This window comes from Neolamprologus brichardi, chromosome 1 (genome assembly GCF_056152115.1).
Source record: "Neolamprologus brichardi isolate AB-2024 chromosome 1, ASM5615211v1, whole genome shotgun sequence".
Taxonomy (NCBI): domain Eukaryota; kingdom Metazoa; phylum Chordata; class Actinopteri; order Cichliformes; family Cichlidae; genus Neolamprologus; species Neolamprologus brichardi.
In genome coordinates, this window is record NC_142104.1 from 35,833,315 (window position 1) to 35,856,693 (window position 23,379).

General features: G+C 39.6%; 1 protein-coding gene across 3 annotated transcripts in view; it reads right to left on the reverse strand.

The window, feature by feature from the left end:
* tbx4 (T-box transcription factor 4) overlaps positions 1 to 23,379 on the reverse strand; it is a 30,919-nt gene that overhangs the window by 3,125 nt on the left and 4,415 nt on the right. For 2 of the 3 annotated variants that reach the window (XM_006799306.3, XM_035911373.2), the window contains exons 2-6: positions 21,685 to 21,830; positions 21,431 to 21,525; positions 11,717 to 11,836; positions 10,382 to 10,529; positions 3,142 to 3,294 (exon numbers count right to left, since the gene is read on the reverse strand). In XM_006799306.3, coding sequence (XP_006799369.3) covers positions 3,142 to 3,294; positions 10,382 to 10,529; positions 11,717 to 11,836; positions 21,431 to 21,525; positions 21,685 to 21,830 — 662 coding nt within the window. The other variant, XM_087845048.1, reaches the window with a different exon arrangement.

Here is a 23,379-nt window from a genome sequence, read left to right on the forward strand (position 1 = left end):
ATTTTTCATTTTTATGGGCCGATGGGGTTTTATTTCTTTTCTTTTTTTAACAGAATAAATGAACGGTGGTGGATTGGCCAGTTGGTCATGATTGACTCTGGGCTGGACAATTACAGCCGACGAGGTCAAACTTTAAAGTTGAGGTGAAAAGGAACGCGATTTGTCCCGTACTACTTCAGCTAGAAAGTTGATCGGCTTTTTTCTCTGCGCCAGAAAGAAGAAACCAGCGGATGTCGCGCTAAACAACAGCAGCACGTTTAAGCTCGATCAGCTGTTGTAAGAATTTATTTAATATTAATTTCTAGTATCAGCTGATGTTTGCTGGAGCCACAGCTGTAAAGCTGCTGGTCATGATGTGGGTTTGGATATGTGGTGAGAGGGAAACATGAGGATGAAACCAGGAGATGTCCTTACTGAATCATCAGAGCTGAACAGGTGATGGAGAAACAGGTTTACCTTTTAGGTGACATGGATGAGTTGAAGTTATGAACTGTTTCTGAGAGACAAATAACACCAGGATCCTTTTTTATGTAGCTGACAGCTGGTAACTGTGCAGGGGCGGGTCTAGCAAGTCAAGTGTTGCCAGGGGGCCAGGTAGGGCATTAACATGGAGAGGGGGGCACAAAGACATACTTTTCTTTCTTATTCTCATTTAAAAATGTCTGGTTTTTAATAAATACTTATCTGAATCTTACAACCAAAGTTTTCATCTGAAGTAAAATGTATAGAAATCCATTATTGTATTCAGTAAATATTAGGTCTAGTATATACCCTAGTAAGTTATAGTATTCTTCCCTTTGGGAAGGTACCATCTGTGCAGTCTGCAATGTTGCTGAAGAAAGATGTTGAATCTATTTAATTACTGGAGAAAAATAATAGATTTCTGTGCATTTGTTTTATACGTGCATTAAATTAAAATCGGTTTTGTCAATTAAGCATCTTGAGGCAGAGGGTGGGGGAGTGGTTCCCTATTTTTCTTTCTTTTCTTTTTTTGCTGGGAGTTGGCGACCCTATTAGTGAGGTATATGTAATTATAAAGGTTTAAGTTTATTATAAAGGCTTTATGGCTTTTCCTATAATACCTGGGGGGCCGGTCACTAGTCAAAATGCCCGGGCTGATTTTTTGTCCCAGTCCAGCCCTGGTGACAGGGACTAGACAGAGATAGCATATTTCTCCCATATTGGCTTCTCTTCATTGGCTAAATTCTTCTCATCACGTATAAGGTCTTGAATGATCAGGTCTCATCTTAAAAACCTCATAGTATCTTATAACTATAACAGTTAGAGCACTCTCAGACTGCTGATTTACTCGTGGTTGCTGGTGCATTTAGAAAGTAGAATAGGAGGCAGGTAGGTGTGTCCACACCTTGGTGCCATACTCTACACCCCTCTGGTACTGTAGCTGTACACAAACATTGCTTAGCACAGCAACTATCTGGCATTTTGGCTAAATTAAACTCAAAGAAGTTCAGGGGAAAGCTGGATGGCAGTGCTGTTTTGCCCTCCAGGTGGGCGTGTCCCCACGGATAGGTCTAGAATGTTGGGAGTTCCCAACGATGGACTGAGTCTTTTTCATTCACTTTGGATTAAATGATTAGCTATTATTCATCTCTGGCTCTCTTCCACAGTGTATTACACCCCCCCCCCCTCCCCTCCCCCAGTCTGATTTTACAGACGACTCCTTCCTTCGTCCTGTTCTTCTCACTGTCACCAAAAGAGTTTTAAAAATATGATTTTCTCAAACTATAAAGAAAAGGAAAATATTGAAATTAAGTGAATGTCTCTATTTAAAAAATAAATCATGATGTGATATTATAGTATACCAGAAATCTGTTCACTATTTTTATTACAAATTATATCAGTAAGGAAGCTGACTAAATATTAACTGATAATTTATGGCAAAGGGGTGGGATTAAATAAGTGTGTACTTCTTCTCCCTTTCAGCATGTAAATTAATCAGAGCGGCAGCTTTATTGAAATATATTGATTTTTTTGTATGGTATTTTATTTCTCTCTTATTTCCTTTCTAAATGTACCTGTATATTGTTTACATGTCTGAACTAAAAATGACCAAAAATGACCAAAGTGCTCGCTTAAAGGAGGTTGATTATTGTCGGGGTTATCTCTGTAGTATTGTTGTTCTTTGCCTTCCAACATAAATGTCTGTGGTGATTTGGTGTTATCTAAATACAGCTAATAAATGGAAAATTCAGTCACTGTTCATGTCAAGGTTATTCCTAGTGCTTCTGCAGTACTTCCATACTTCCTTCCTCTTGTAAATCACTTCCGGGAATCCTGTTCTGACCACTTGCACCAATGTACAGTGAACATGTGCTACAGTTAAGGCTGGTGGTCCTGCTGATGTACTGGATTGAGACTCTTGATGTTTGCTCTTAGGGTTTTAGAAAGAGAACAGCAGTGACGACCTTCGACATGAAAGTCAGCTCAGTTTGTTTGTTTCTCACCTTTCTCTCTCACTATGTATTAACAGACCTCTCTGCATTGAATCATATCTGTTATTAATCTCTGTCTCTCTTCCACAGCATGTCTTTATCCTGTCTTCCTTCTCTCACCCCAACCAATCACAGCAGATGGCCCCGCCCCTCCCTGAGCCTGGTTCTGCTGGAGGTTTCTTCCTGTTAAAAGGGAGTTTTTCCTTCCCACTGTTGCCAAAGTGCTTGCTCATAGGGGGTCATATGATTGTTGGGTTTTTCTCTGTATCTATGAAGCGCCTTGAGGCGACTTTTGTTGTGATTTGGCGCTATATAAATAAAATTGAATTGAATTGAATTGAATTTGTCACAGAAGTCGTTTGGTGTGTTAACCAATTTTATCTCCACAGAGAAACTGGAAGATGCCTGAACAAGGTTTGGGGAGTGATCTAAAAATAGGAGGAAGCATGAAAACAGCTTTAATTATTTATTATTAGTATTACCTTTATTTAACCAGGAAGTCCCACTGAGATAGAAACTAAAAGCATGAAGTTGCATGGTTATGGTTGTTTTTTGTTTGATTTCTGCTTTATATGGTCAGGGTTATGGTGCTTTTCCTCACATTTAGATAAAACACTTAATACCCTCTGAGCACTTAAGACTATTCTAAACCAAATGCTAATTATGATAGCATACATTGGAGACATACCTTGTGGTTTTGATAAGAGGTTACGGAGATGAAGGCTGTCTCGTGAAAGACATGGGTGCAGTAAGCAGTGTTCTTTGATCCAAAGGCGTTGTTCTCATCAGCTTTGACTATGTGTAGCCTGGGCTGGTACTTGTGCATGGAGTTCAAGATGATCTAGCAAGAAAAAGGAAGGCAATAATTTATTTTCAAAATTACTGAGCATACCTGATGTGAATGGTGACTAGAGGACACACACATCAATCAGCTACAGTACAGCATTAAAACCACAGACGAGTGAATAACACTGATAATCTCTGACTCCACATCATACCACAGAAACGTCTCAAAGCAGTTCAACACAACTAAGCCAGTGACCCAGTTTTCAAACTTCCTAGATGATCCAGTTGAGCATTTGTGAAGTATGGACAACAAACTGGATTCATGGAGATCCCACTCTGCAACTCACAAGACAAAACGATGCAATACCCCTGTGCACGGTGCTTTTGGAGGGCTAAAGGATGAATCCATGTGGATCAACTCAGCTTTTCTGTTATTTGTTTTTCACCCAGAGTTTGGAAAGCTACAGGCTGAACTTAAAGAATGAATCAACATAAAAGGTTTTTAGTCTGTGATAACCAGGGTTTAAAATCGGCCATGTAGAATCTTCAGTTAATGAGCAATTAAAGGCGATAAATGCAAATTAATGCATATTACTCTTGAACAATTAATAATGTCCAGTGACAGCATGACAGCTTCCACTGCCCACCCTCAACACATCAACTTGTCCTTATCCCTGTGTGCGTAAAATAAAGTGGCGTTTGCTGTATTTCATCATCTTGCTAGCGCTTCATAAGAGAAAGAAGCAGAAGTTATTTCATTTTAAAAGCAGAAACTTATAAAAGAGGGCAGTAATTTCAAATAATTATCAGCAAATATACAAAGTGTTCCTCTGCAGTTTGTCACAAATATGGCTGTTAGCTAATGTGTGGTTGCCATATTTCCCAGAAAGATAAAAAATGTTACTGTCATAATAAGAGATGGAGAAAGAAATACCAAAGAGAGGACAGGAGGAAGCTAAGAGATTAACGTCTTAAATATAATTTCCTTATTAATTTTAGAGTTTATAAATCAGATGTTTTGCTTAAATATGTTTTGGTGAAACAAAATGAAAAACAAATACACTGATTTGTGTTGCTGAAAATAAGAAAATGTAACACTGTACCCGGGGTTTAGTTAAAGTTTAGTGGAGGCTAAAACGGTGGGTTTGCAGTACTGTGGGGAAAATCTGCAGTAATGCAGCATGTTGAAGTGATACAGAGCAGGCTGTGGTCTTCATGGTCGATGATTCGATTCTGAATTCTTCCTTTTATATTAGCTTCATAGTGTCAGAGGCTGAAAATCGGAGGTAATCCAGAGCAGCAGCACATGTCAACTGATTTTGGAGCTCAGAAAAAGTTATTATGTGACTTGTTTTTGAGCAATGGAAAATAATAAAATTGATAATAGATATCATTTATGATTAACCACATTTTTTAAGTTCAGTGAAGTTTAGTTTCACCGGCCACAATCAGGCTCGATTACTGCCAGACCTGTTAAACCAGTAGATAGACGAGTCTGACAAAGTGAAGGAGGCTTGTGCCTCAATCTAAGGGAACAGCTGAGAAGACAAGGTCACTGACATCTGTCAGCCTGAACACAGTCACAGAGTCATTTCCAAGGCTTTGGGATTCCAGCAAATCACAGTGAGAGTCATTTCTCCACACATGGAGAAAACTGGAAGTGCTGGTGAACCTTCCCATGAGTGGCTGACCTGCCATGGGCACATCTAAGTTATGGTCAGAGTTTATGATTCAACAGTGAGAAAGAGACTGCACAGAAATGGTGTCCATGGTAGAGTTCAAAGGAGAAAACCACTGCTGACCAAAAAGAACATCAAAGCTCATCTCACGTCTGCCAAAAAACATCTTGATGATCCCCAAAAATATTCCATTTGAGATACTTTGGTATAATCTTAAACACACTGTTCATGCTTGAGATGCTACAAGTGTAGTTGAATCAAAACAATTCTGCAAAGCAGAACCACACATTCATCTGAAAGATTGCAGTTCTCGCTGCCAAGGGTGGCACAACCAGTTATTAGGTTTCTCAAAATGGGCCAGGAAGGTTTGACTAACTCTTTTCCCTTTATACATTAAATCATCACAACTGCATTTTGTATTTGCTCAGCTCCCCCTATTAAAAAACGTTTGATGATTTGAAACATTTAAATGTGACAAATATACAAAAACGTAAGAAATCGAGCAGGGGAAATACTTTATCACTGCACAGGAAGATTACCAATAATCTTAGTGTTATGTTAAATGAACTGGAATGTATACAGCGCCTTTCTAATCAAGTTAATCTCGATTAAAAAACAAGTTTTAACAACAGGTAGAACTTATCTCACAGCATGAACACTGACACCAAATATGGTCATAATTACTGTTTTTGTTGCAGATGGTCTCCGTGCCACTGACACTGTGTGTGTGTGTGTGTGTGTGTGTGTGTGTGTGTGTGTGTGTGTGTGTGTGTGTGTGTGTGTGCTGTAGGGACATTTTGCAAATAAATAGTTTAACTGTAACACGACTGGCTATAAAAATGGGAAGCAGTTCGTCACCATCTCCAAAAAACGTCAAATTGTGGAACAATTTTGTAACAATTTCTGTTTTTAGCGTAAGATATAGTTCCATTCAGACACTGTCCTTTTCAGAAGAGGCTTTGCATATTTCAGCAAGACAATTCTAAACTGCATACTGCATCTATTACAACAGAAATAGATGAAAATAATTGGATCAACCCAAAATGAAAAATGTCACAGAGGAAATCAGAGACAAAGCAGTGAGGATCACTCCTCTCTCCTCTTTTCCCAGATGATTGTTTGGACTCTTGTTCAGAGGTTATGCTACACAGTTGCAAATATCGCCTTGTTACTTGCATTAAAATGACCTTATTTCTTTCTTAAAATGGTCATTTTTTTCAGTTTGGAAATTTATTATGTTTTTGTGCAAATCAATGTAACTCTCACTTATGCCTTCCTGTAAATATGAAACAATGAATTTCCGACTGTGTAATGTCAGTGTGTAGCAGTTTTAAAATGTTAACAACCTTTCTGGCTGACTGCCCTGCAGGCCAGCGTCCCCCATGCGCACACTATGCTCGTTAAAGTACCAACATTTCCCTCTGAATCTCATGTTAAACTGAACCCTTTAGTTGTAACATGATTAACGTGTTGAGTGAGATCTTGATGTTTCATTTCCATCACAGGTGAGTGTTGCTATGTGCCGGTATATAGCAGGTGGCATGTGTATAGTGTGTGTAGTGTTTACATTGTTAGGTATCTGCAGGTCAGCTCAATAGCATCACTCTTCTCCCAGCGCTGTGCCCAGTGAAGCGTTAGCAACAGTAGGGCAGGGTCAGCGCTAGTCCAGCTCTGTCAGGGCTGATAATCGTCAAGCCGTGCACCTCGACTCCCTCCTTCTTTTGCCAGACACTCTCCTGAGGAGTCTTCACCTCCAGGGAACTCCCAAAGAGAATCAAAGGTTGAAGAGGGCGTGGGGAGCTAGGCTCAGGTTCAACAGTGACCAGCCCCTCACTCACTTACTTCTGTTGCTGAGGCAGGGTGGAGACAGAGATAAAGCTATTGGCTGGTTCACTGGAGGCTCTCTGTTGACCTTTGTCTGCTCTGCTGTCTGGCTGCTGTTTGGGGTGATACTGGAGACTCTTGGGTGACTGAAAGCACTGATCAGGGAAGCCCTCTTAGATCAGTAAAGAGTTAAAGAAATTGCTTTCATCTCAGCTGATTAAAAATGGGGATTACTGACTTTGATTGAGATGAGTCCTGAAAAGGCAGCGAGTTATTTTCTGTAGTAAAGTAAATGATTTCATTGGCCATATTACAGCCAGTCAAATCATTTTAAAATGTTTCTTTCCATTATTACAACAACGGGTCGGATGGTGTTTGGTGAGTTCTGGATTCCTACAAAACTCAGAGTTAACCCTTAAATATATCATTTACTATTAAATATCTATATATATTTAAATGAACTGTTGAAAAGCACTTAGGCTAGTTATAGATGCACCACAGTTTTTGTTGTTGTTGAGGTTTTAAAGGTACATAAGTGACAGATTAATGTCTGTACAAATAACACAATGATAATATTTATAATACTTTCCTACACATATACATATTTTTCTTCATGAGTGTTTTCTATCCAACATTTACACACGTTCATACTCTGATGGATACACTGAAGAGCAACTTATTCATTTCTTAAAAGCATATTTTGGAAACAGCAGCTAATCCTGAGTAGCTAGCGTCTGTTTGCTAACGCGCAGATAGTTTCTTTTGGTGATGCAGAACAGGTTGCATTGCCAAAAGCAAATAGCAGTTGAATTAACGTCTGTAACTGACTGTGATGTCACCAAGTATTTAGTTTTTCAAGGCATGAATAACAAAAAGAGAAGCTGTGACCTGTGTTGACACCTGACTCATGATGAATTATAACTGGTTAAAGCAAAGTGGGGCCAGAGCCACTGAGTTAGCAACTTTCTCCTTTGTGCTGTTTTTATTTTAAGTTAAGGAATATTTCCGTTTTACCTTAAATGCTTCTTTCATGTTCTCATGTTCCTGCAAAAGGTGGAAGATGTACAAAACCAAGCCCATCCCTGTTTTAAAAACATTCTAGGACCTGGTTTCTTTAGCCTTTTCTACAGGTCACTGGAGCACAGGTGCTACATCTTCAGTGTGATACCTTATTTCTAAACTCTGGTTGCAGCCCTGGATAAAACACAACATAAAGATGCTGTTTTTGACCACTAAATAGACTCTAATTACATTATTATATTATCTCATGAATTTCCAATGTGAGAAACTTTCTATCACAATTAATTTACTACTACTAAACTTATTGATGCCACACTAAACAGCCTATGAAGAACAGTGAGAGCTATGGTCTTATTTTCACATTATAAAAAGAGCATAATCAGGAGTTCTGTCGCTCTACTAGAGGCACTGTTTTACTGCACACCTCCTGGTCTGCGCGTCATCTGGGCCCTGCCTGGCCTCTAACTTGCTCTGTCCTCATTACTCGCCCTTATCACTAGCAAGGCACTCAACTCAATCTGACAGCAGGCCCCGCCACTGATCTGAGAGGTTATGAACCTAATGAGCCCGCCCATTGATGGGATGGCTTCAGACAAGCTATCCCAGAATCCCCCTGGGGAGTGCTGCCACAGTCACACTCTTCACCTCCCTCTGCAGTTCTCTCTCTTACACACTTCATCTCTTCATTCCATCTTTCCATTATGAATCAGCCTGTGAAAAACAGCACGATGATATTGCTGCTCACATATCTATCAGTCAGATATTCAGTTCAATCCAGCTTTATTTACACAGCGTCAAATCACAACAAGTCACCTCAAGGTGCTTTATATTGTAAGGTAGACCCTACAATAATACATACAGAGAAAACCCCTATGAGCAAGCACTTTGGCGACAGTGGGAAGGAAGAACTCCCTTTTAACAGGAAGAAACCTCAGCATAAACACAAACATTTTCTAAACATAAGCAGGTAGTTTTGGTGCATAAATCTCACCGAGATCTGGGCTTGACATCAGCCCACGTTTGTTAAAATCCAGCTTTCAGCCGCTTATCCAGGTCCAGGTTGCCATTGTTGTAATTTAAGCAATGATGCTCAGGCCTCCCTCTCCCCTACACCTCCCCAACAGCTCTTCTGGCAGGGCACCAAGGTGCTCATTGGCTCAGTGATATTATCTCTCCAGAGTGCCCTGGGCCTAACCCTGGACTTCCTCCCATATCAACAATCCTGAAACACCCAGGAGCCATACAGGATGTTGATTTGACGTGGAGGAATATTAGCAACAGAGCCACATCATCAGCAAAATACAGAGAGGGGATTCTGAGACCACTTAAACTGACACACCATAGTTGCACCTAGATAGTTTATAATAGCTATCCAAATAATGTTTACAGATACATTAAATAGAGGTAGAATGAATAATCAGAGGTAGAGCCTTCAGTTTTTCTGTGGAACCAGCTTCCAGCTTGGATTCGGGAGACAGACACTATCTCTACTTTCAAGATTAGGCTTCAAACTTTCCTTTTTGCTAAAGCATATAGTTAGGGCTGGACCAGGTGACCCTGAATCCTCCCTTAGTTATGCTGCAATAGATGTAGGCTGCCGGAGGCTTCACTGCGCGCTTGTCCTTCTCGCACCTCTTTTCACTCACCATATATTTATACACGAGTACTTCCACAGTGTGTCTTTTGTCGGCCCCGCCCCTCCCTGAGCCTGGTTCTGCCGGAGGTTTCTTCCTGTTAAAAGGGAGTTTTTTCTTCCCACTTTCACCAAAGTCCTTGCCCATCGGGGGTTGTTTAACTTTTGGGGATTTACTTTGAATTATAAAGCCTCTTGAGGCAGCTGTTGTTGTGGTTTAGCACTATATAAATATAGCTGAATTGAATTAAATAGTACTCATTAATAATTTTTTAGTATAATCAGTTGCAACTTTACAATAATGTTCATAAATTTGTTTGGAAACAATTGTTTATTATCTTTTATCATAGATAAAAGATAATAATGTTTCATTATAACTTCATGTTTAGTTAACAGTAAAGCACTGTTGACTAAATTGTAACTGACAGTCAGTGATTTAAGCACAGTGGTCATTTTAAAGTATGAATCTTTCTCTCGTGTAGTGTGTTTCACCCTGTTGGCACCGACACTTTGGATTACTGAACTGAACTTAAATATTTTATGTTCGTATTAATTATGTTTTTATGTATTTACTTGATTATTTTTAAAGATATGAAGATATATGGCTTTCTACTTATTTGACCTATTTTATAAATGCTGTAATGAAGGAGTTTCTCAACTTTAAATAAGTGTATCTTAGCTTTTAGCTTAGCTTATATTCGGTTCTATGGTTGCTATGTTAGCAAGCCTGTTTTTTATTTTTTTGTAACTTATATTGGAAGTATTGAGCCATCCATCAATGTTATTCTTTTATCCATTTTTGACCTATTGTGAATATTAGTCACCAAGTGTTTTCTAAAGATGGATGGACACAGCATCTCATTCCAAACATGGGATTAACGTTTAATTCACATCGCAGTGTTAGACAGCAAGCATCACAAAGCGCTGCAGCCTCTAAAATCACTAAATGCTTATTTAAATAACTAACATCCTCCATAGCTACTCACATGCCCAAAAGGGTCCAGGTGGTTGTTTGTTAGCTTCAGCTTCTGAAATGACACCAGCTGCCGCATCCAGTGAGCTCCAGTGGCCGGGGAATCAGGGTGCACATAGAGCCTGCCTGGCATCGCCGGCTCAGCCTTCCCAGCCACCATCCTAAAAACAGATTACAAATGGAACAGAGTGCATAGTTGCTTTCAAGAGCCAGGGCTGTTTTTCAGCGACTAAGCCAGGTTCTTTAAGTTTAACATTGGACATACAAGGCTCTCCAGCCTCACAGCATTAAGTCCTTTATACTGAAAAGCAGTGATCCCTGCTAAAACTTCATTCCTAATTATACTGCTGCAAGGTGTTACTGAGAAACACCAGAACCCACCAACTGCATGCCGTGCCACAAGATCAGAAACAAATGGCTGTAAAACAACTGTGCTTGAAGGTCTGCTTGAATTCTTTTTTTAAGCTTTTCCTGGCAAAACTATTTTGTCTGTCCTCAGTATGAAGGCAGGGCGGCTATTTTGTTGTGCTAACGGATGGAGGACTAGAATGTCATCAAGATACAAAATCAGCTGGAGCAACAGTCAAACTTGGGTAGTTTTTCTCTTTTCTTTTTAAGTATTTTGTAATTGCCCTGCAGTAAGGAGGTGCTGCTGGCGAGGAGCCACAGTAACAGTTACCTGCTTAGGTCACTCTAAAGGTTCGGCTCTTTTAGAATATTTGAAACAAACCAGCAGCAGTTCCTCTTTACGTTTCTTCTATTCTGGGTTAAATAAGGAATTAGAAGAATTGTAGTGGATGTCATGCATTTGGGGTGGCTGTAGCTCAGGTGGTAGAGCAGGTCATCTACTGATCGGAAGGTTGGTGGTTCGATCCCTGGCTTCCCCAGTCTGCATGCCAAATATCCTTGGGCACGATACTAACCCCAAATTGCTCTCCGATGCATCCATCGGAGTATGAATGCGTATGAATGTTACTTAGAAAGCACTTAGAAAAATGTGCTTGTGCGAATGGGTGAATGTACAAGTTGCGTACAGCGCTTTGAGTGCTCAGAAAGAGTAGAAAAGCGCTATATAAGAACCAGTCCATTTACCATTTTTGTGAATGGACAGACTCCCGAGGAGTGCTTCTTCTGCAGGGGTACTATTTATGTACAGATTATTACTCTGTTTAATGAAGAAAGCCATGCTCAGATAATAGAATGTATTCCACATTATTTGTAATTTTTAAAAAGGAAGTGTGGTAGTATAATGATGACAGTAACAAAGTAGGGATATTAATCCACACACACACACACACACACACACACACACACACACACACCTCTTCTTGCGTCCTTTGAAACTCACCACTTGTTGTCACAGAATTTGTAGCGGTGGTCGTCAGCTGGGACGATGTCAATAAGTAGGATGTATTTGGTTTTGGGATTCATCCCAGTCATTTTGACCTTGTAGCTAGGAAACATCCTCCTGTTGAAAAACACAAAGGAAAACTGTTGGACACACACTCTGTTTCTGCAACAACATGAAATATTCCCAGAAAAGCTGATCTCAGCTTCTGCCACACAAATTAGTTCTTAATTGGCCTCAATATGGACAGAGATGTCCACCCTCAGCTTTAAAATTAACGAGCTTAAGCACCGTCTGCACAGTGCGGTAAATATATCACGTCAGTGATTAGGAGTTCTTTCAAATGACACAAGTTTGGATGATTATGTTATCTGTACATGATGTCACACTCCAGAGAAGGCAACACATTTCAATGGTAGTGCTCTGCACTGGTTTTCTTCATAAGAAAGGATCTTGTAGGCCATTAAAAAAATTAGCTTGTAGGAAGAGACCAGTATTGATGCTGGTGCAGTTGAAGATCTGATTTGCTCCATGGCAGCAGGACCCACAGAGATCACAGGATTCGAGAGACAGACAGAAAGTTGCCATCTTGGACATTTGAAATAAACCCTACCTGAATGTTACGTTAATGAAACCTTCCTGTCAGCAGAAAACGACATCAAACGCGTTACAAACCCAGCATTTATTTAACAAACCTCTGCTTAAGATAGTCCTGTCTGTGAAAGACAAAGAAAAATCTCACATTTCTTGGCCTGGTAACAATTTGTGAGATGTCACTGAAAGCATGGGAACATGCTTGATCTTTTAAATGTCTCAAATATGTTAATATAGCAGCCAAGGCTATAAAGCACATGAGGGGAGCTACCTTTTGTGACCTCTTCTGGGAAACCAAAAACTTTTTCATCCCATCTGTGCCAAAGGAAATTTTGCAAAAGCCTCTGTAGTCTCTTATAAAGCCTTAAGTGGTTTTTAATGGCACCCCGGATTGGACAGAAGATTAGACAGCTGGCTTGTCACTGGTAAGAGGCAATGGTCAAAAAGGCCTGGAGTTTATCTGCTGGTGTTGCCCATGGTGACATAGTCAAACACTGTAATGGACAAGCTCACGTGTTGTTCTGGGAGGACTGCAAGGCATCAAAACCCCTGTCTGCGTACTGGCTGCTCCAAATGGTGCAAATGCCCATCTTCAAACGTTCATAGTGCTGATCGTGTTACTGTAAATACTCCATCACGTAAGACGAAGGGGGCGGCGGGGGATTGAGAGCAGGTAATTTAAATCTCTTTCCCAGGCTTCAAATCCAATCAGTAGGAGGGATCAGTCCTGCTATCATCTTCACTGAAAGACGGGTTAATCTTAGGAGAACATTCAAAACAGACCTCTGCTCATCTCTGACTCCGCTCGCAGCACACAGTCGGAGCAGTTGGAGGCCTGTGTCAACACATGTGGCCCTCGGATTTGTATAATATGACCATAACTATCTCACGGCTCACTCTGCTGGGGGATCTTTAGCCAATCTTGAGCAAGTAAATGTAATGAATAGCTGAGTGACATCACACTCTGTGTTTACATTGGTTCCCTACAAGCATCGCTTTCACTATGCAGTTGTGTCCTGTGAGCAGGTACTAAATTATCCAGGAAAATTAGGCTCAACTGAATAACCAAATAATAACCCCCCACATAAGAAGCAAGCTACCGGTAACTTTCCCCTGGGAGCTGACATGACATCTAGTGGGAGAACCAGATTAACTGGAAGGAAAAGAGAGAACAATGAATATAAAACCATTGTTTGGCAAGGAATATATATGTTCACCTCTTTAATGAGTTTCCTCATTGTTCAGATTGTTCAGGGTTGAGCTTTAGGGTTGTATATATATATATATATATATATATATATATATATATATATATATATATATATATATATATATATATATATACATACATACATGTATATATTACCTGGGGGTAACCCACTTCACTTAAAGGACATATGGGATTGTAGTTGAGAAATTTAAAAAAAATACATTTTTAATAAGAATTAAAATGTGAATAATTACAGAATAAATTAACAGCAGTATGTGGTTAAAAGCATATAGCAGTAAAAAGACTTAAATGAACTGGGACGTTTGTATATATGTGAAAACAACGAGTGAAAGATCCCAAATTCAATTTACCAGCTAGGGTGGGAACCCAACAGCAACACTGATGCTAATCACACTAATATAAATATTAAATATAAATAGGTGGTTACCCAACGGCTGTTTTCATGGAAAGGAGACACAAATGACACTGTAAATATTTTTAATTAATAAATGCCTGTTTTGGTGGAAAGAAAGTAGATAATATTTTTTTAACAAGTCACTTCAGAGTATTTTAGGGGATTATTATTAAGGGAGCAGTCTGTATTATAAAATATCTTTACCTCCTAAATAGTACAAGTTATTTGTCCTTTCCTTTAAAATTGTTTACTCCCTTGTTTTACTGTAGCAACATCCTAAAGTACCATTAGGGAACTACTTTAGATAATTAAATCCTATTTTGATTAAAGCGTGGACAGTACATATTGTGATATAGGTTATTGACTTATTATAAAGTGCGACCAAAATATGTGTGTTTGCTGCTGCTGTACAAGATGAGGTGATTCATTATACCGTACTTACTGCAGTATCAATATTTTGTCCCGCCCCTATTTTAAGTCTAATGTATTAAAACGCTGAATTAAATCGACCCAGGATAACTGCTTCTCAAAGACAACATGAAGGGATACATATACATTCAGCAGCGTGACTAAGTGAGTGAACTTAAGGGGGGGCATGAGAAATGGAAGTCAGTGAGTGTGTGTATGATATCAGTGTCAGGGTGTGTGTGTTTCTATGTCCAGCCAGCTGTTTCTCTTAACAATCCCACATGTTTAGGCCCTCCAATGATCCATTCCTTCTCTGGGAATCTGCAGTACTACAGCGAGATCAAAAGAAGTGTTGAGGGTAAGGGGGGGTGGGATGAGGATGATGAAGCGCTGCAGCCTAGTAGACTAAGGCCTGTTGTGGGCGCCGGGTTCCTCTTATCAAACTGCTCCTACTCACTTGACGGGCTGTGTACAAAGAGGCAGAGTGAGGCAAGAGCTGCAGTGGGTGCTTTGAAGAAGGAGGATTACACCTGGACAATGACACTCATCATAACAAGTCTTCTAGACTCAGCTAGGACTGAGCTAGTTTCATCTCGGAGTGTTTGGGAAATATGGGATCCTTATGGTTCATCTGCATCTGTCCAGACTCCCCTCTCATCTCTGCACTGCAATATATATATATATGACAAAACTGGAGGAATTAAAACTGTCCATAGCTTAAATACACATGACACTCACATTTTATTATGAATGTTTTTTTCTTCCCTCACCATCACAGATTTTCTTCTCACATCAATTCTGCATATTTATGGAGCCAAATGATCTTTATTGGTTCTATTCCCATTCCCATTTTAAAGGCTTTATTTGTGATTTAGGTCAGTTTAATGAAAACTGTCAGTTGTTATTGATTCCTGATTTTCACCAGTTCTTAATAAAGTCTACAAATGATCTTAAGAAAACAAACAAATACAATAACAACAACAAAAACGTCTAATTTGAAGTCACAAGCAGACTCTCCTGGTTAGAGGGAGTAGAAGCTAAAAGGTTCCAAAGTCTGTCTTTTGCTCTGTCGTTCCAACTCAATCACAACTGAACCGATGATGTAATCTGAATGATGACATAGCCGGTATAAAGTGCACCCTTAACTGTATTTATACTGGCAGTTCTTTTGAAGTGACCATTCAAACATAAAAAATGAGAACTATTTTATTTTATGCATGACAAATGACAGCAGAATACCAGAAAACAGACCTGTCAGAATACTTGAAATCACCTCTGTGCTGGTCCAAATGTCTCTTTGACCACATTTTTAAACATGTTAAAAACAGTACTATATGACTGTGGTCGGTAATAAAGTTATATGCCTGAAAAACCTGTGCATATATTTACATTCATCCAACTTGATTCAATCAATGATTCAGAAAATATCCTTTCCAACTAGATCTAAACACGATTGGCTTTCCTTAAACTTTACATTTAGTTGGGTTAGCATATTAGCCAACGACAACTAGAAGTTGAGTAACGCCAATTTTTACTGAGGAATGCCAACATTATGTTATTTGGCGACTACAACACCTCCAACAGATATATGGATATATTAGAACAAGAGTTCAAACTGCATCCAGGGCAAAAATCACATTATGCTGCTAACAGAAGTTCTGCTCTTTGCTAGCACCTGCACAGATAGCATGCTAACACTAAGCTAGCCGAGAACCCAGAGTTGAGTGTATGCAGACCCCGGCTCAGCAGCCAGAGCCTGAACTTCAACCGGTAACAAAAGTGGTAATGAGTAGTTCAGCTTAAAGCCTCCCTTCGTACTGGTTCATGTGTCTGAAGTAATAACAGTGGCGATCACCTTGAATTCTCTGTGGGCTGTTTTTCATTTTAGCTGTGTGTCGTCTCTTCATACGGATCAACTAAAAGAAAGTTTGGACGTTGCCTTCATTAAGACAGGGACTTGTGTTGGTGTGTGCAACTGTCAGAGGTGGGTAGTAACTAATTACCAGAGTTGGGCAAGTTTCATTTTGAAAAGTAATTAATTATAGTTACTAATTACTTCTTCAAAAAAGTAACTGAGTTACAAGATACTAAAAGTAATGAATTACTTGAAAAGTAACTATTGCATTACTTTAAAAAAAAGTGTTTAACCCTCTGGGGTCCAGGTCATAATTGGCCATTTTTAACTACTTTTGATGTTTCCTCCACATTTTACCTTTACAAACTATTTACTTTGGCTTGTTTGGTATCATCCTTTTCAGCACAACCTCACGTGTCTGAATTTACAGTTATGTTTTCATTTTGACAAACTGTATTAACACAATTGATCTAAAATCAGGCAAAAAACATAAAATCCGAGTAGAAAAAGTTATTTTTTACTGTAACAACCACCAACATGTTTATTGATCATATTTCATAACTTTAAATGCAAATATAAATGGTCAACTTGAAAATCATATGGACAAGTTTTGCAAACAACAAAGTTATTTCCAGCCATTTACCTTTGACCGTTTTATAAAAAAAAAAACATTTCAAACTGTTTACAGAACAATCAGCTGTTCTTCAATAAGATGCCACAAATTATTTGTGCCACTCCAAAAAAATAATTTCTGTCCACTATAAAGGAAACATCACAGCCTGATACCTGCAGGTCTGACAGCAGCAGGTGTGTCACTCCTGTTTCTACCTGGAGACAGCAGTCGCCTCATTGTTCTGACACACAACACAAAACTATCCACAACACTACACACTAACTACACAAGACAACACATTAACTACACCAAACACCTAAACGTCACAAATCTCACACATCTCAAAACTCGCTTTCTCTCTCTCTCTCTCTCTTGCCGTCACCCCTAAAACTTCCTCCTCTTCCTAAACAACCACATGTCATGTTGCCATATCATTTTTTGATTGGTTGACATGGTGCATTTTTCCACCAACACGAACGGGCTGTTTTTTGTTTGTTTTGGGGGTTATAAGCAGTAGCGGTTTTAGATACGGGCGACACGGGTGGTTGCCCGGGGCGGCATCGTGGTGGGGGGCGGATTCACGGGCATCGGCAAAAATAAATAATAATAAATTACTTGTACTCATGCTGCCCCGACGTCAGCCATATTGGGAATGTCATAGGCACCGATTGGCTTTCTATCGGCTGGAGCAGCATCTAATAACCAACTCGCAAAATAAAACAATAAAAAAAAAAACCCCAACAAACACGAAAACACCAGACATCATGATACAGACTTATAATTTGCACCGATGTTTTATACACGAAAAGTGAGCGTGAGAGCCCTCGGTGCGCCTGCTCGCTCCTGAAGTCAAAGCAAATTTATTGTCATCTCCGCTACATACAGTCCAGTATATAGAGAGACGAGACGACGAGGCTCCAGTTACAGCAGTGCAAGTAAAAAAGAACAATATATATAAGAAGAGTAAGAAAATAAATATACACTTTAGGACTCGGGGTAAAGGGATCAATAACAATTTATAATTTACAGTTTGATGATTTAAAGTCTCACACACAACCCGTCGAAAGGGGAGGGGCCGGCTGCTTCCAAATAGAGCACATTTCATTCATAATGTTATAAATCCAAGCCCATCATGGATTCATGATTTGAATCCTGGGTTGTGTGAAATCCCAGAAATAAACCTTAGACAAAGTGAATCTGTGAACTAAGGTGTAGGTGTGTTAGATCATGTTCTGGTGATCCTCGAGTTGGTGGATTTGTGTTCATACTGGAGTGCAAAATTAAAAGCAATGGAAGATGGACAAGAAAAGTTCAAAGCCATCAGGTCCTCAGTTTAGAAAAAAGAGAAAAGAAGAGGAGGAGAAACGAGCAACAGATACAGGTAAGCAGATGTGTGATTGGATAATGGCAGGTCATCCTGAACCAATCAGAATCAGAATACTTTATTAATCCCTGAGGAAATGATGTGGGTTACAGTTGCTCCAAGAGGAAGCGGTAAAAATAGTAACAGTAACAGACTAAACTCCAAGCAATACAATATGTTACAGATTTTAATATTAATTAGTCATTGTTAATTGTTGATTTGTCCTGTTCTCATTGTATGACGGATTATGATGGCTGTTTGGTAGCCGTTTACATACAATGCATACTCTCTCTCTCTTCATATGTGTGTGTTTCTCTGATGAAATTCAGTATGGTTCCAACAACAGTTTTATGTTAATGTACAATCCTTAATATGTTTTGTTTGTGTGTGTGTGTGTGTGTGTGTGTGTGTGTGTGGGGGGGGGGGGGGGGGGGGGGGGGGGGGAGTGTTCGCCCAAACAGGCTAGGACCGCCACTGGTCATAAGCAGAGAGTGCTTGCTAGTGCTGTCCTTAGACAGTAAAAACGCGGCGTATATATTGTTTATCATGACTCTGGTTTCAATTTAAAAACTGGCACCTTGTTGCTTTGTCTTTAAGTGGTCATGTGACTGGCTTACCACGACTACTTTACTCTTCCTCAGTCAAACAGCAGCACTCATGCGATTGTTTTGCCCCTGAGCTCCAGGTGTTGTGCTAGAAAGTGATCACTGTCCGCGGGAGCGCGCAGCTGCTTAAAGCCGCAGCGTCCAGATTACTTACAGCTACTTCCGTGCAGCTGATATAAGAAGCGTTAAGCTGAACACAGCTTCAACCGTCTGTTTGTTGAAAAATACTAACGCGACCACATCGTATTTTCTTGTTAGTAACTGTAACGGAGTTGTAACGATAGAAATAGTAATTAGTTAGATTACTCGTTACTGAAAAAAGTAACGCCGTTAGTAACGCCGTTACTTGTAGCGCCGTTATTCCCATCACTGCTTATTACATTTACTCAGTTACATTTACTTGAATAATATTATTATGTATGTATGTAAGTATCTGGCTACAGTACTCAGTGTGAGTAACTTCAGTGAATGAGTAATAAACACGTTTTATTAAAAATCCATGAGACAGACACAAACATGCAGTTTATGCCAAAGTGAGACTTCTTTGTTGTTTTAATGTTTTCTGTCTGCTGAGCCTGTTGGGCCATTGGGAGGAGTTAAGTTACATCATATACGTCACTGCAAGTACATATATTTATATTACCTTCTCTAAATATTAGTTTAATAATGATTTGGAAAAAAGTTTCTTCTGCTTAGATTCATTATTTTGTAATCATGTTTTTTTATATGTCATTTATTTTCAAATACCAAAATGTGCGACTGCAGTCTAAGAGTCATGTGATTAACCAGTGATTGTGCGACAGTATTTCAGGTCATTTTTTTCTGCAGTGCACTAAATATGAACAAAATACACAAGAACAAACCTGCAGTTGGTATATAGCTGCTGTCCAACCAATCAATCTGGACAGCTTTTGGATTTCCGTTCAGTTTATTTCTACAGAAATGCACGTCCCCGTGTGGCAGCCAGACCTTTAATGACTCCATCCAGTAGTTTGGTTTACGACTAAATGCCTCCATAGCTCTTTCAGACTTGGATGAACTATTTATTTAGTGCAAATGAATATTAGCGTTGTAACATGGTTGACTTTACTTGCTATGAATCATTTTTAGCGTCATCATTAGGAGCTTATAGCCATGCTAGCTGCTTTTTGAAGCTGCACTCACCCTGAAGAATAAGAAAGACTGGTGTGTGGACCTCAAACGCATTCTTTCCTTACAACATAATTCCAAGAATTAATCTCTGTATATTTGTTGTGTGTTGTGTTGGGGACAATAAAGTTACCATTGACCTGTAACCCGCCTCTTTTCGTCTTTCATTTCTTTTCTTTTTATTTATCTACATGTATTTATGACCTCAATGAATGTAATAAATACGTCTGTTGAGAAATTTCTCCAAGTTAGTGGGCAAATGCTCTCTGCTGTGACTCTCTGTGATGCACTTTGAGATAATAAAAATTATAAAAATAAAGCAGGGATTGTGTCTGCAGTAACGCCTGGTTCCCACTCTTGGGTGCTTTTTATTGTCTTTATTAAATACATGTTCTACTGCTAAATGCTTTGTGCTGCAGTATGATTAAAATACCTTCTAGCATGATGAGACCGTGAGCACTACATGCACTACTCATGACGTGCTTAAATAATTCAGTCTGGTGTCATTTTCATCTTCAGATCTGTTGCTTGTCAGCGATGAAGCCAATTTTCAGCGCCCGCTGCAGACTGACTGCAGGTAAACTCAGACAGGTCTTCCAGCACAGCTGCACAGCTACACGACTGTACAACTCTTCAAAGGGCTTTAAGGATTCAGAGCCTACTTTATCAGCTGGACAAGGAAAAGCCCATCTCTTAGGTTATACAGCATTAAGGAAAAAATGTGGTGACCTTTTACATTTTTCGCGGAGGAAAAAAAACATCCCGTGAGGAATGAGAGGCGGAGGTCAGTTTGAGAGTGTATTCATTCTCTGGTTAATGTCCAACAGCCTCACTATCTAATCCTCAGGTCGCATTAAATCCAACCAGCCGAGCAGTCATTTGTGTTTTCAATTATGCAGTCGCCGCAGCAGGAACTTTCTGTCTCTTCCTGAAAGACAAAATCATAACTGCCGTATGTTACTGCGAGCTGTCTAAACAGATGATCCCAGAAAGATATGATACTCATCTTGCATAATGAATCATCACTAGAAAATCACTTTTCCAGAAAACTATGTTTTCACTCTGACGAGTATCGCTACGTTTCAATATGTTATATGAATAACAAAGAGCTCGACCGTTTTCAGGTTACTGTTGAAAAACTTTTTCAGGTAATCTTTGTGTTTCATAAACTCCACCACAAATCCTGCAATGCAGCACGTTAATGTAACAACAGCAGAAAATACATTTACTGTTGAACAAAGTGTTTATTCCAGTGTTTATACCTGACAGCAGACACTGGCTGCTTCACGTGTTCCATATCCAAACAAAAATGCAGTAACACAAGGGCTGAAAAAACCATGAGAAACTGTAGATTTTCTTAGATTACATTTTGAATGTAGCTCTTTTAAAGTATTTTTACAGCAGAGTATTTACTCTGCTGTAAAATGGAAATAATACTGCAAACATGAACTCAAACATTTCTTTTAATTTTTTATGGTTCACCAGAAACACGCCTCACTCACCTCCCCGCTTTAGTAATGATCATCTCCGTACCGGCCTCGTGGAACTTCTTCCACAGCTCCCTCTCGTGCAGGACGACCTTAATGTTCTCAATGTTCTGAAGGAAGAGTCACAGTTACAATCAAAACGACTCAGACCATCCAAGAAAATGCAAAATAGTTGCATATAAAAACCAAATGGAGCAATTTATAAATCAGCCCAAAGCGTACTATTTCACAGTCCATCCAGAAGATGCAAGATTGCCCTCCGTGCGTACCTGGTCGGGCTCGGTGGAGCTGGGAACGGTGGGAGCTGTGGACAGGCCCAGTCGCGACTGGTCTGGAAGCAGATCCGTCTCCCCGCCGGTCTGGAGCCGGCTCACATGTTCGTCCGTCACAGCTGAAGCTTTCTCCTGAAGCATCGCTGCAGGATTAGAAGAATACCCAGCTGTCAGATTTATCAGTGAGCAGCAGTGAAAGCAGAGGGGAACCGCCACTGTGGGTCAGGCCTGGCACAGGACACTTTCCAGATGTAATGTAGCCTCATGTCATATACAGTTATAAAGTATACTCCTGTATATACTCTATTACTGTGAGACAGCATTGGCCTTAAATCAGTGGTGCCAAGAACTTTATTAAGCTATGGTCATTTTTTGCTATGTAAAACTTTATTTCAAAGTTTTTGTTTTTCATTAAATGTTTTAAACACTCGTTTTTATTAACTTAAAAAATGATCTGAAATAAAACAACTCTCCCTTTTATTCATCTTTTTGCCACACCTTTGTGTTTTTTACACAAACGTAACAGATTGCACGTCAGTGTGAGTGCAGATCACATGTTTTGCGACTGTGAGCCTGCACGGCTGCGGGCCATTATCTTACATATTTCGGTTTTTGAATTTAAATATGAATTTCTACGATTTAATTGGAGTGTGTAAAACTTACCCCTTCTCCAAAATAAAAACGTCCAGCTAAGCTTTTGTAGAATGAAGTCAGGTTTCCATTACAAACCGCACACTTTTAGCCAATGAAAGATTTTCTATTTGAATGACATTTTTAGACCCAATTGAAGCATTTTTGAAAATGTGAATGTATATATGCAGCCTTTATTTTTGTAGTTGAAATCTTTGGTTTGGGCTGGGTGTGCAGGTACCACTGGCTGCTGTTGTTGATAAATTCTCTCAAAGTCTTCTATGGAGGAAACCTGAGCCAAGTGGTGGTTTAATACTGGGCATACAAACAGAGAGACACAAATGTTGAAAATACAGTGATACTATTCAAGTGGCACAACAGAGGATTGAGGTTTCCATATTTCTCGTCTCTCCTCACACGCTGTTTGCTTTTAAGTCGATATGAACGATGCATCAGCACAATTTTCCGTTTGAAGTTCACGCCAGTAACGAGGCAAACATTTTTCTGAGGGTCACAAAACTCTCTGTGCTACTGAGCTACTCTGCACTGCTCCAGTTCATCCATTAATCTAGAAAATGCCAGCACCTGATGACCATCTCATGTGAACCTCGGCCCGTAGAGACTTAAACACGTTTAGCTCCATGACAGCCGAGCTCAGACTTTATTAAAGATTTGTGCACGAGACTCCACAAAAGGGTCAAAGCCTCAGCAGTAAATTAGGCTGACACACTGTACAGTGAACATCGCTGCAGTAAAGATACAGCTGAGAGTGCAGCTCTGAAAGGCTGAAATCTTCATTTCGATTTGAAACACAGAACTGTTAACAGAAAAAAATCAAGTCAAAGTAATACATCGTTAACATGGGAGACTCGTACAGAGTCGCTGCGGCTGTTTCTGCTTCTGTTCCTGCCTCAAACCTCGATGCAGCTCTCTGTGTGCGTCGTAGTTTACAACTATTACTTCTGCTTCAAATGCTTTTGTTTAACTCCACAAAGTCAGACAAAGTGACATTTTCTAACTACAGTTTAGTTTTCAGATCATTTCTAATGGTTGGAAATACTT